The 14,217-nt window shown below is 27.2% G+C and overlaps 1 protein-coding gene across 1 annotated transcript; it reads right to left on the bottom strand.

Annotated features, from left to right (window-relative positions):
* Window positions 1–1,362: 1,362 nt before the first annotated feature.
* LOC107450295 (mitochondrial ribosomal protein L16) lies at window positions 1,363–12,502 on the bottom strand. The gene is made up of 6 exons (XM_043047540.2): window positions 12,271–12,502; window positions 9,377–9,433; window positions 7,740–7,900; window positions 4,797–4,928; window positions 3,867–3,998; window positions 1,363–1,597 (listed from the first exon to the last, which is right to left on the bottom strand). Exons 1-6 carry the CDS (start codon window positions 12,350–12,352, stop codon window positions 1,403–1,405), a joined length of 759 nt encoding a protein of 252 aa, XP_042903474.1. The 5' UTR covers window positions 12,353–12,502; the 3' UTR covers window positions 1,363–1,402.
* Between the last annotated feature and the right edge of the window lie 1,715 nt (window positions 12,503–14,217).

Here is a 14,217-nt window from a genome sequence, read left to right as displayed (position 1 = left end):
GACTCTTTGAACTTTTTACCAGGTAAAAGTAGAAATACTTTTTGAAACATAACATAGACTTTTTATGAATGCATATAATTTTTAAAAATTATATATTTAAATTCATATTAACTCTTTTTTTTACAGATATTGTAGTAAATTATAATACTTTTCTGTCATACTTTCCCATTTAAGCCTAATTTCTTTTACTTTACTACTACTACAAAACTCCTTCTAAAACTGTTTCTTTTGGAAAAATAATTTAAAACTATAAATATGTAAATATATTTTACAAATGAAATTAAAATTTTGTAAAAAATTATTTTACAACAAATTGATATATTTTTAAGACATATAGCAGGGGTCTGTTTAGAAGAAATTTGGGACCGTTAACGGACCCTTCACAAAATATCTTTTCGTAAAAACGGACCCTTCACAAAATATTTTTACGTAAAAACGGACCCTTCACAAAATAATTTATCATTTAATCGGACCCTTCACGAATTTGTTTTTCTTGATTATTGTTTTGTAAATCAAATAAACCCTTCTCAGGAAGGAGGGGGAAAAAAGAATGAACTAAACGAACTAAATTTTATCTTGAATAAAGGAAGACGCTTCTTCCTTTATTCGTCTGAATTTAATATTCTGCGTTCAGCAGTAAGTACCAAATATTTGTATGTTGCATCGCTAATTTAGTAGCTGCAATTGCTGTTTATTTTTTTAAATTAAATTTTTTTATTTATAATTTTACAGTGTTGAGCATAATCTTGTATGTCTTTACAATTTAAAAACTCCTTGAAAAAGTTTTTTTGCAATGACCCTATTTGCACAAGATCACAAAAGTGAACCCTGGTTGAAAGAATGTGATTTAACATTTATTTTATATTCACAAATTACGAGTAATTTTTTCAAAATTTTACAAAAATCGGACCTTTCACAAAATGTCTGGACAGACCCCTGTATAGTAAAATGGATCCAGAGTGATAATTTTGAAAAATACTTATTTATTGAATTTTTTTTTAATGAAATAGAAAATAATTACAACGAAGAAAAAACTGTTTATTATTATTATTAAGTAGTGAGAAGTAAAATTTTTTATTATTGTTGCTTCTAACAGACCTAAAAATCGGTTGACAAGGAAGAAAAAGTTGAATACAAGAAGGGAAGAACAAATTTACTTTCAGAGGTGACCGAAAGAATCTATAATTATTTTAACTGGTATTAAGAATTATATAATTTTTTTAAACCCAAAATTAGCTCAGGTAACAAAAAAATGCAATAAAATTTTAAAAGTATAGTATTTAAAAAAAAAAGAGACAATAATATTCTAAAACTAATGATCATAACTAGTTCTAGTACTAAAATATAATAAAAAAATAAAAATAAAATACTAAATTGTTTTTATTTACTAAATGTTATACATTTAAATGTATTCATCAAAGTGTACTTTATCCCATGGACTTGTCCACATGTTACAGGCTTGTATGTCATTTTCAACAGCATATTTAAAATTAAATGGATTTATGTTTTTCCTGTGCAAATCATCCGCCTCTTGTTCTATCTCTTCTAAGATTTCTTGACTAACGGGTATGGCATCAAATGGCATTTTTTTAGCAATCTAAAAATATTAACTTTTATTACATAACATACTTTAAAAGAAAGAAAAGCATAAGTTATTAGCAAATTTGAAAAGTAGATTAATATATATATAACTTCACACAGCTTAACAGTTTTATATTGAAATCTAATTATCTTAACATTGTTATTATAAAATTAAGTAGAATAGAAATAAAAAAATTAGTCACTGACCCAAATGACTAGTGACTAAATTTTCTTAAGATATTACTAGTCATGTACTATAAATAGTACTATAGATATTATAGCAAGACAAAGAATACTATAAGGTATCATAGTAGTACTAGTATAGGACTAAAATATATTGTCCTATTATAAGATGTTACCAGATCAGTAACTTCACGATATTATTAGTGTGTACACATTTTCACTGGTCCATTTTTATCTTTCCATTAGATTTTTATTTAAGAAAAGTTAACTGAGTCAATTTAAAGGTAAAATTACAATACAAAGAATGTGTCATTTCAAATATGTTATTTGCAATAACACAGAGTGAAACATAAAAATGAAAAACCGAAACAGTATACTATTGTTTTACATTAATTACTAGTCTGGGGAGCCACTGACAAATATTTTATGATTGTCAGAAAAAATTATAGTGGTCTCGGACTATCAATTTTGAGCGCTGTTTTAAGAAATACAAACAAAAGAGCTAACAAAAATTATATCCTTTTTCTCTTCTGTTATGCAGGGTAAATGGTTTTGTAAATAGGAGAAATTCAAAAGTTTACAGAGCAAAGTACATTTTTAAATGACAAAATTTTTCAATTTAAAATTTTAAAAAAAATTAACATTTTAGGGGATTTTTCTGTTTTGTAATTTCTTTCAAAAAAGAAGTACCAAAAGAATAATGTAAGCATTAAGTGGTTATTCAAACCAAAGATTTATCAAAATATTCCCATACTTTTATATCTTTTTAGTTAAAATTGACAACTAATTTGATAACTTAATTGCTAGCTTAATTAGTTCCAAAACTGTTCAAAACACTATGCTATTAATCAAACTCAACTGACTGGTTAATCATTGGATCTTATAAAACCATCCTTCATTGTTCTAAATGAGTAAAAGAAAATTTTATAGTATAAAACAATAGCTCGGGTATGATCTTAGTTTTGTTTTCCTACAAAATACATAACTCTAATATATATCAATCAAAATAAAAATATACAAACGAACATTTGAACTGAAAGCAATGACTTATATTTTAATTTCTTTATAGAACTGTTGTATTAGTGACAGTTATGACATAAATCTTAGTTCTTTTAAATATTCACAAATAAGAACATAAGGATGGTTGTAGTTAAATTTGACAAGCTCTGTTAACCGTTGATTTAGTTGCGATAACAAGGCCTTATTTCAAGACTAAATGTTTCACGATTTTTCATCTGTCAGGATGTCATGATTGTAAAAAAATAGATTAAGTATTTCATGGTTTTTAATGTTTATTTTAATGGATAGACAGAATGGGATAGCAAAGCGAATTCTAAATCAGGTGAGGGTTCAAATCAAAAGTAAATAAGTAACAGTGCCTTACAATTTGCACATTTATAAATGTAGAGGGGCAATTCCATGAAAAAGGGGAAAAGCATTGGAAAATTCAAATAAGAATAATGTTATCATTTTGGATGTTTTCTGAATTAGAAAGGTTTGAAGTTTGATAATTTATAATTATTTTTTTTGAGAATTTAGTTTTTTTAGTGTTGGTAACCGATTGAACATTGGCATTTACTTGTTCTGATTTGGATGAAGAACATGGTTAGTTTTTGAAAATCAGTAAGTTAATATTATTTTAATTTCAAAATGTTCCAAAGAATAAATATTGTTTATTACACNCTTCAAGTATATTGCAAATTTATGCCATTCCTTTTTCGGTAACGTAAGTTACCACACTAATTTTAGGCTTTTATACTGTTTAAATTGAAAAATAATAATTATTTTAATTAGATTCCTTTTGGTTTTGATTGTAATTTTAAGAAATCACTTTATTTTAATATGTGTATTCATATTATTTGTTTGCTTCTAAGCTCTCAATGCAATAAAGTTTATGTGAATGTAACGTAAGTTACCGTGGAATAGCCCAGAGTTAAAAGTAAAGATTAAATAATTAATACTATTCCGCAGATAAACTCTGTATAAAAAACAATCAGTTTTAAAATTTTTATCATGGACAGGAATAACAGGCTTACTGCAACACATTTGAAAAATAATTTGAATATGTTTTTCAAATCAGAACACAAAATGATAAAACTTACTCGATTAAGAAAGGGAAAAACTTCTTCATATTCAGCTTTACCCCCAACTTCTATAACAATTCTACCAGCTTTTACGGGTGTCGCATAATGATGCACATTGCCTTTTCCACCACCCATTCGTTTTCCTATTCCCTATTAATATAAAATGAGAAATGTAAATACCTTTAAACAATACTAGAGATAATTAGAAAGTAGATACATTTAACTTGTTAAGGTAATACAGATTGTCAAAAAATAACATAGACAAAGATTGATACCAATTACTTGTATCACAAAAAATGCAAATTAATTTTTTAAGATGTTATGGTTCTTTAATCTCAAAAATTCTTTGGCAACAGAAAATGAACCTTCCAAGCAAGTGCCTAAGACACTGAAGGAGTTGAGGTACTTTAATGCAATACCTGACTTTAATGCAAAGCAAAAATAAACACCCAATTGATTTTTCTGTTTAGTCCATTTTTAGTATTTTACTTCTTTGTACCCAACAAGAAAAATAAATTTCATAAGTCTGGTGGAAATATACACATATATTATTGTTTTTAATAATAACGATAGCAAAAGATTCTAAGCTCTTAAGTGTATTTTTAAGGAATAAAACCAAGGAATGGTATCAAAAAGTTGGTACCATACTTTCTGTTGAAGACAGTCGAAAAATAGTTTTTAATCACCATCAATTAAAAAATTAACAAAAAATATAATAATTATTATATTTGATTTAGTCAGGATTAATAAAACAATTGCACGCAGTATTTATTTTTGACAAATATTATTTTTCATTTAAAATGTTTAAAAAAGATCAGGTTCTAATTTCTTAGGTACACAAAAAAAGAAAAATAAGAGGGTAAAAATATGATTGAATATTTTCTGATAAATTATACTATAATAGTTTAGCAAAGAATAAAAGAACCTCTATACACATGTTGCACCTACTTTTTTAGAGACAGGTTTCCATAAAGGATCAACTCTCCATATAGCAAACATTCTTCTTGTGTCCATTTCCCGATTAACTGTATTTCTGATAACTTCAATGCTGCCATACTTAAGATATCCAGCACTTAGTGCCTAAAAAATTAAGTTAATATTCAACAAATAATAGTTGTTTAGAATGCAATTGGCAATGTCTATAAGAAACTGACTCGTAAAGTGCACAGGAACAAACAGAGCATGAAATTCTTTTTTAAACTTACCAGTTCAATATTTATATAATCTAAATAGTTTAACACAATAGTAACAAATTAAAGACCTTGTATAACATAAACAGTTAGTATTAAAAATTACTTTTCATATCAAATAATAAATACATTGAGAAATCTCAGTTAATATTCAATGATTATTAGTAATTATATCCAAACTACTTTTGGATAATCAAAATATTCAGATTAAAATGGCAATACTGTATTTTGATCATATTTATCAATAAATTCTGAAAGTCGCGAGTATTTTCATTTTTTTAAAAAGAAAATGCAATAAATATTAAAATTTTTATTTCAAATTTTATTTGCAGTATTGCTCCAGATAGTGGCACTTCTTCTCCTTTTTAATATATATATATATATGTATTTATTTTTACAGAGCAGCATCTAATTCTGAATCTTTATTTGATTCTATTGATTACTGAAGTGGATCTCATTAGTTTATTCCTTTGTAAAGCTTTCTCTTTATTCTTTTCCCTCTACGATATCATGTTTTAAAAGCCTTTTGTATAACTATTAAAAAGGTATATAACAGAATGTTTTTTTTAAAAATTAATATTAGACATGAATAATAATGATAATAAGAAATTTTAATACAATATATAAATATAGTTAGTTACAAATGTAGCTTGTATTTGTCTTATTTTATAAAAATTTTCCAAAAATTTAACATATTATAATGTTAAGATTCATGGTACAGTATTTTTAATTTTTATTTTGTTTTTTAGAAATAGAAATTGTTTTTTAGATTAGAGGTATAACTTTGAAGTTGTTGAAATTAATACATGAATCAATGTAACAGTTAAACCACACTTTCCAACCTCTGCTCCTTTGAACTAAGATATTTTAATTTTATACTTATTGAAAAGGCAACAAAACTAAAAAATTTTATTGGGGGAATAAAAAATAGTTATATATGTGAAATTTATTATGATTTTAACATTCAAGACTTTATCATCAATTTAAATTGGTTGGTATTTAGTAGCAACAGGTGTTTTAAATATAGGGCAGTCACAGAGACGGATTTAAGCTTAGTGGGGCCCTAAGCTATTGAAAATGATGGGGCCCTTAGAAGTTTTCCATTTCTATACACCTAAAGTAAACNATTTGCACAAATTCATAAAAGCGGACCCTGGTTGAAAGAATGTGAGTAATTTTTTCACGAAAAACGGACCTTTCACAAAATGTCTGGACAGATCCCTGTTGGTATTTTGAATATAGTGCAGTCAAATTTCAGATAATTAGACTTATTGAAGAAGGACCTAATCATCATAAAAGACACTATAATTGGAAGAGTAAAACTATAAATTTAAGACTACTTAGAATAAAATTATCATTATTTAAAGCCATTGAAAATTTAGAAAACATATCATAAACAAAAATAATCATGCACTTTACCAGTACAGTACAGAACCCGTTATCCGGAAATCAGAAAACCGGAACAAAATTCGATAAATTTTCCCGCCATTTTTTTTCCTCATAAGATTTTAGGATTTTTCTTTCTATTTTGAAAGATACTTACCTTACCATCATTTTGGAAATAATCATTAGTGTATTACTTCATCGTTTTTACATCTTTTAAAGATTATTTCCAAATTTTTTTTTCTTCTTTTAGTTGGGTTTAACAATAAAAAACGGCTTTTTGTAGTGATTCAGAAAACCGGAAAAATCAGTTTTCCGGAATAGCGATGGTCCCGATCGTTCCGGATAATCGGTTCTCTACTGTATTAAACAATATTAAATAAATATTATAAGGCACAGTGTACTAAGTAAATAACAGAAAACTTAAATAGTATGAACATAGAAAATGAAAATCTGATCATCAGATCATAAATGGTCTAGTTGCAGTTTTTTCATTTTGTACACTGCACATTTCACAAACAAAATATTATAAACAGATACAATAAGTATTTATTATTAAATATTACATTTTTATTAATTAGTTATTCAAAATTGTAACTATTGCAGTACATAAATTTCTTATAACAAAAATAAGCTTTTTATGATTCTTCTTTTTCTTATTATTTTATATGATTTAAATTAAATATAAACATTTTCCAAACCAAATTAATACGAATTTGAAAAAGACAACCGCAGCTTTTCTTCATAACAAATTGTTGTCAAGATTATTATTAACTATTTATGATTAATTATTCTCTTATTTTCATAATGAATTGTAAAACATGTTTTATCAATCATAGAATTTTGTTATTTTAAAACTAATATCTTGATCGAAACGAATATTGGATATACTTTGTGCTATATATGGAATTAAAAAAAACTATGGGAATAGAACCAAAAATATTGGCACAAAAAAATTCTATACTTTCAAGAAATACTATACCTTCTGCAATGTTGAAACCCAAAATGTTAGAAGAAAATGCGACAAACATATAGCAAATAAGAAAACAGTTGAACCATTAGGGGAAGATGAACAAGCTTGAGCAGAATAATAAAAGGAAGATGAGAAACAGGTGTGTAAGAGAGGGATGTGGTGAGACCCCCAGATTTGAAAAATGTAGAAATTTAAGTAGATTTCCAAACAATAGGAAAGCATTCAATACTAGTATGATCAACTGAATTATTTTAATATTTCAAAATATGGAGCAATTCTCAAGAGTTAAGGTGAGTAGCTGAAAAGCAATTACTTATTATCCACATATAAAATAATTTCACCTACGATAATGCCATATTGTTTGTGCAAAAGTGTATTATTAACACGCTCTGGTCCTCTGAGATCATTATCATGAGACAAACGAAGTCTTGGTGGTTTCATATTAACATAATATGGAGGTATTTTTGGTATGACAGTAAGCTTCCTTTGTTCAGGCAATTCAATATCTAAAAATTAAAATAAAAAAACAAGAAAAGATTTGTTAGAAAAAAGATTTGTTAAAACAGTTATAATTTCATAATTATGACAATGAATAAAAATTAGTAGAAATATTTTTAACAGCTGGCAGGAAAATTAGTAAGTTTTAGAAAGAAAAAAAAAACTTAATAAACCATTGAATGATTTATTAAAGTAAGTACACAGAATAAACAAAATTTGTATACTTTTAGATAGATCTATTAACATTAGATCTAGTTAGATAGATCTATTAACAATATATTCAATAATTAATGTACGTAATATCTAAAGATATTAAAAGATTTCTATTTTAGGCATATTTTTTTTTTTAAAAATAATAAATCTTAGGAGTAATACTAAACAAGCTATTCAATCTTGAAACTAAAAAAAAGGTGCTGCTTTAATTACAAAAAGAATTCTCCGACACAAAAATTAGCCACTCAAAAAGCTAATACACCTACAGTAAAAGTCTGTTATAATAATAATTCACAATAGCAAATCAAATTGTCTTAACAATGAGCTTGTTTTTGTAATACAATGTATGCATTTAATGTGAAAATAGCAATAAAAAAGCCTCGAGAACACTAACTATTAAATAAAATAAATAATTCCAAGAAGCTAAAGCAACAAAATATTACCTGATTGAAAACTTCATTCGCTTAAAAAATATGAATAATAATATTTGTTATATAATATGAAGTTTCCAATCAGGTAACATTGACTGACAAACTAATAATAATGGACCGCACATGTTGAACGTTCCTTAATAAACATAAAAGATTGTGAGAAAGTGAAATGTTTAAAGCACATTTCACTTTTCTGTAGTAAAAACAAAATAAATTTTCTGTATTGATATTAAAATATATCCCATTTATTTTACTTAATTAGCAAAAACACATATTTTCTTTGCAAAAAAATTTATTGTAACAGTAAAAGACAAGTAATTTTTAACTTGTTGCAAATATATAATTTTGTATATCTTTAATATTTTCATTTTGACAGAAACATGAAAAGTTGTTACAATAGTGGTCTTCTCATTTTATATGTTGTACTTGTTACATTACGCTTTTACAGTATATAAATACATGCTGTGTTTTTAGCGTTTAATAATTATTAAAGGGCAAGGTATTTAACTTTATAACATAATATAAACTAAAAATCTAGACATAATATAAATACCACAGACTTACAACTTAATTGAATTAAAACGATCAGATTTATCTGTAACTCATTATCGTTGAGCGTTTATTAAGAATTTATATAAAAAATTAAGCTATAAATAGAAATCAAATGTGATCTATGCATGAGAAAAACGTAAGAATAAAAGTTAATCCAAGTTATAAAATTTTATAAAAAAATTTAAAATCAAACTCAATTCCAATAATCTTTTTATCAGTCTCTTATACTATATAGAAGATTATATTATATCCTATACTTTTAAGTAGAAATAAATTTAAGAATTTCACCTTTAAAACTTGGAGGTGGTGCCCCATAGGTGATGTTAGATAAAGATCTCTGCCAAGCTGAAAGAATATTTTTATTATATACATTAAAAACATGCAGAATTTTAAAAACACATTTCCTTTTTTTAAACATACATTAAACACTAATAATATTCATTCATTTTAACAGATTTCACAGGTAAATCAAAACTAATTTAGTCATTCACAAAAACACTTTTTCATTTTTTGAATTCTTCGATATCATGGGAAGCAATTATCTTCTAGGACTGATATAACAACTTTGAAAAATCTATGTACACCATTTAATATGTTTCAAAGTAATTTTTCCTTTATATAATAATTTTCACTTCTCTACCTGGTTGTAACAGTGTCAAAAACAACTCTTTAAGTTTTCTTACCAAATGCTTCATATAGGAATAAAAAAAAACTGTGAACAAGCCAGTGAGAAAAGCAAGCATGGTAATTTAAAAAAAAGCTCACAAGTATGTAAAACAATGAAACATATGTAAAACATAACTGAAATCGTCGGGATTTAAGTACGTCCAGAAAACAGATATTTCTGAATCATAGATTTTAAAGGCAAAAATAAATAAATAAATAACAAATAAACAAAAATTAAGATCAAATTCATACAACAACACATTCTTACAAGTTGAATGACATTTTAAAAGAATTAAAGTAAGTTTACTATGATAATATATATGCAACATAAAAACTAATTTTTTAATGTCATTTCTTTATCTATATCTTCTTCCTTATTTAATAATCTAAACTAAACCCTCTTTCTCACATTTTAATATTCACATCCTGTCTTTTAATCTATTTGTAGTTCAAGTATGCATTTTAATTAAAATTTTTCCCTTTACGAACTGTGAGAAACTTCTTTTTCCTCGACCTACTTATTAAACCAATTATAACTATTTCCTTTATTCCCCAAGTTGAAACATTTGACAGATTAGTTTTGCAAGATTTTCCTTCACTTTCATTGAGCACTTCGATTTTTAATGCTAGTTCATGAATATGTCTAACTAAATAATAATTACGTATAGCCTGGAACATACTTATTTCCACCTCTAGGCAACCTTCCAGAAGTCCTCAGGATAAAATGATAGGGTTGAAGGGAGTACATCGAGGGCGAATATATAGAATATCTGACTTAGATGGACAATTGAATAATGTTCCTTTTCTTCAATAATCACCAAACTTCATCATTGAAAGTGTTTCAGCTCAATGGTTCTGGAACAACTAATTCTTCAACAAATTACAACTTCTTTATTCAACAAAATTTTATGATGAATGGATGCATACATTTTATTTATGTATGCAACATTGTAAAGACTATGAATACTACTGAAGAACTTCAATATTTTTTTCTCCTTGGACAAGAGAGATAAATTGTGTTGGATTGCTGATTGCCATGAAAGAATTTTGGATTTACAAAGTGAGTTTCGCCGAACGGCCTGTAGGGGGCAGGGAACTGTCCTTGCATCAGAAAGGTTCTGGGTTCGAATCCCGGGCAAGGCATGGATGTTCTTTCCTTCTCTGTACTCATTACTGTAGGAGCAACATTGGCCCACCTAATATGGTGCCCCTGAAAGAGAGGCCAACAAAATCGCCCTGTATATTCCTGAATTGACGAATGTTAACACAGGTGGGCATTGGAAAAGAAACAACAACAGTGAACAAAAGTGAGTTTCAGAAAGCGTAGATATGCTTCATCCTGTGGTGCTCTAAATTATTTTGTCAGTGATTTCTTCTTACCCCGCCTCATTCAAGGAGAAACATCATTCATTACAGGTTGGATGAATCTTCTCTCACTAATATTAACAAAATAACTATTGTGCTCTCTTCCCCTGCCTAAGACCTGTTTTTATCCTTCCTCTTGGCAACAATTTAAGAAAACTCATTTAATTGTAAAGCAATTATCTGCAAAAAATTTTTTATTCTCTTTTCCTTATGATGTGAAGAAATCTGTACAAATAATTAGGTAAAAATAACATTAAAAAACGAGCTTTAAGATCCAAAAATAAATTAATGGCAGTAGGAATAAAAACTAATAATAAAATAAATAATAATATTCTAAAAAAAGGAGTAAATGGAATAGATTTTTTAATCAAATTTAGAGAAAAACAAAACTGGTTTGCTGTTGTTCGTTTCAAACACTCTCAATATTCAGCTTCGTTAATTTCATCATAAGAGTTTATTCTTTCTCTAACTGATCTTGTCCCTTCAATAACTCTTTTAGTGAATTTATTGAGGCTGTACATATGTATAGCTATTAGAGATGTAACAAGAAAAAAAAAATTTCTACTAACACTCCCTTAATAGATTGCAACCGTAACAAAGAGGTAAGAAAAAGTGTCTGGATATAGGCTGCGAACTGAATTTTTTTTAGATATAAAATAGGAATAAAGAAATGAAACAAATTAAAAGAAGGGAATGTTTTTTAAGCTGTTTTAAAATGATGAGTTCGCTTTAATACAGCACAACCTTTTCAAATATGAAATTTTTTATCAATCTGTTTCTTTATCAAAAATTAAAAAGAAAAGAAAATACTACCGAATGGGATTAACTTGAAGTGTGAAACACATAGTAGGCTCTCGGAAAGCCGATATATATGTATATTATAATCTCAAAAAAATTGAACTTTTTTAACAGCGATAAAAATTTATTTAAAAATACGAAACGTAACAATTTTGCATGAAAAGTTACCGATAATTTGAAATTTAAAATGATAACAAAGAAAGCTATCTCACAATTTAAACAATTTGTAATTTAAAAAAATCAAGCTTAGAACAAATAATTTAGTTTAAACTATTTTTATAATAAGTAACAATCAAGGTAATAAAGCTTTACACATAAATTGCATTCATGAAGTATTTAATAAGCATTCTCACGTTTCAAAAGCACCGTGTATACAACATTACGAGAATGCACACAACACTCAAGAATCTTCTTGGATTGCGTTATCAGTGACATTTTGATCTGTTTTCAAGAATGTTTTAGTTTTCCATCATATTTTTAAAAAGAAAAAAATTATACTAATAACAGGTAAACATTTTTACAATGAGTACATTTTCATCAACGAGATTTTCATTACTGCAGGTATTGACTATCATCCTATATTATGAGTATTATATAAATAAAACATTTCTGCATTTAGCTTTCATTGTGTTCAGAAAAATAAAGAACCTGATTAGTGACTTTTTCCACCAAAAATTTATTTCACCAATCAGGCTCTCATGCTTACTCAACGGCGAGCGTGATTCCCATGCAGCGCCAACGGCCCTTAAAAACGATTAGAAATTTTAAAGGGGTTATTTAGACAACCTGGAGAGGGATGGTATATTACCAACAGCTGATATAACTGAATCTAGTTAGTAGTATTTTATTAACGTTACATTAGAGCTGTACAGTGCTACATGACATCATAATTTTGATTCTCTCTAATGGAATAACTCCTCTGCTTTGTTAACCAAACGATATACGTGCCAGACCGAATGTCTGAAATGAGCTTTGTTTGGAAGCTTGAAATTATTAAATAGCTAGCAACATTCATAATAAAATCAAATAGAATTTTAACTTTAATTCTTAATAGTTAAAAGAAATTAACTATCGTAAAAAGCACCACTAATTAACAGTGCATTGAAAATTGGCGATCGAAATGGGCTGCAGGTGGCGTAGAGCAAAACTCTCTACCCATGGCAACACTTTACATGCTTTACTCATTAGCGTGTAGAAAGTCATAGAGGAAGGAAGTACGTCAGTTTTTCTCTTGATGTTCATATAGATTAAAATCTTTTAAGTTGGAAAAATATATGGAACTGAAAACTACATTAAACATAGTTCTAAAGAAAAGTATCGTTAGAATTTTAAAAAATATTTTTATTAAATGAAAAGGAAAAATATCGTAGAACATTCCTATACAAATGAAAAGAGGAGGAGAGGGAAGGAAGAAGGGCTAAAGTCATGAAACCGGTTAATAATACGCTAATTGAAAAAAATTAAATACGCCATCTAGGGAGAGGACCGGTTCTATGGCTTGACCCTAGTCCTATTTTCAGTTGTATAGAAATATACCATATTTTTACCTTTAAAATTTTTCGTATTTAACTCTCAAAAATGTTTTTTTAAATATCCTTTTAGAACTATGTTCAATGTAGTTTCGACTTCCTAACCTTAAAGTTTTCAATCTATTTGAAAACCAAGATAGAAGCTAGCGTACTTCCTTCTCTCATGATACTCCACAAACTGATGATAAAAGCGTGCGAAGTGTAGCCGCAGGATTTTGCTCTACGTCACCCTATTTTGATCACCAATAAGGAAAGAGACATTAGATAAAACGGGTTTCAGAAATATCAGGCGGAGATTAACTTTTAACTATATATTGTATTAAGCAAGTGGTAAAACAAAATTATCTATGAGCAATTTGAAAAATTAATACTTTTTATTTGGACTCAATTCGCGAAACTATCACGCTCTAAAAGTGTATTATGGCTTCAGTTCCAAATAGTAAACTATTTAGAAAAAAAATTTAGTTATTCAAAATTAAGAAACTGATTTTAGACATTTTTAAAGTCCTTTTCCTCTTTGTTAATAGTCACTAGTTACGCACAAAAGGCTTTGGTTTTATTTAAATTCAATACATTAAATAATCTACCTAGAAAGAAAAAAAAAACTGTTTAACACAGTTTCTTTTCCTTCTTAAAGCGAAGTAATGAGTTTTGAACAGTTGGCCAAAAGAAAAATAACTTATAAGCAGGGTATCTGCTACATTTTAGATTTTCAAATTCATGATTACTTCCAAGAATTTTTCATGACTTAACGAAGTTGCTATTTTCTCC

This window comes from Parasteatoda tepidariorum, chromosome 5 (genome assembly GCF_043381705.1).
Source record: "Parasteatoda tepidariorum isolate YZ-2023 chromosome 5, CAS_Ptep_4.0, whole genome shotgun sequence".
Lineage (NCBI taxonomy): Eukaryota > Metazoa > Arthropoda > Arachnida > Araneae > Theridiidae > Parasteatoda > Parasteatoda tepidariorum.
Note: the sequence above shows the minus strand (reverse complement) of the source record. Positions and strands in the feature narration are given on the sequence as shown.

What these genes read in the sequence shown, in the direction of transcription:
- LOC107450295 (XM_043047540.2), bottom strand. Translation starts at nt 12,352, where the DNA reads ATGTCACTGATAACGCAATCCAAGAAGATTCTTGAGTGTTGTGTGCAT. An exon ending in ATACACGGTGCTTTTGAAAC is followed by an intron (nt 9,434 to 12,270) that starts GTGAGAATGCTT and finishes ATATTCTTTCAG; the next exon opens with CTTGGCAGAGATCTTTATCT. An exon ending in ACCACCTCCAAGTTTTAAAG is followed by an intron (nt 7,901 to 9,376) that starts GTGAAATTCTTA and finishes TTTAATTTTTAG; the next exon opens with ATATTGAATTGCCTGAACAA.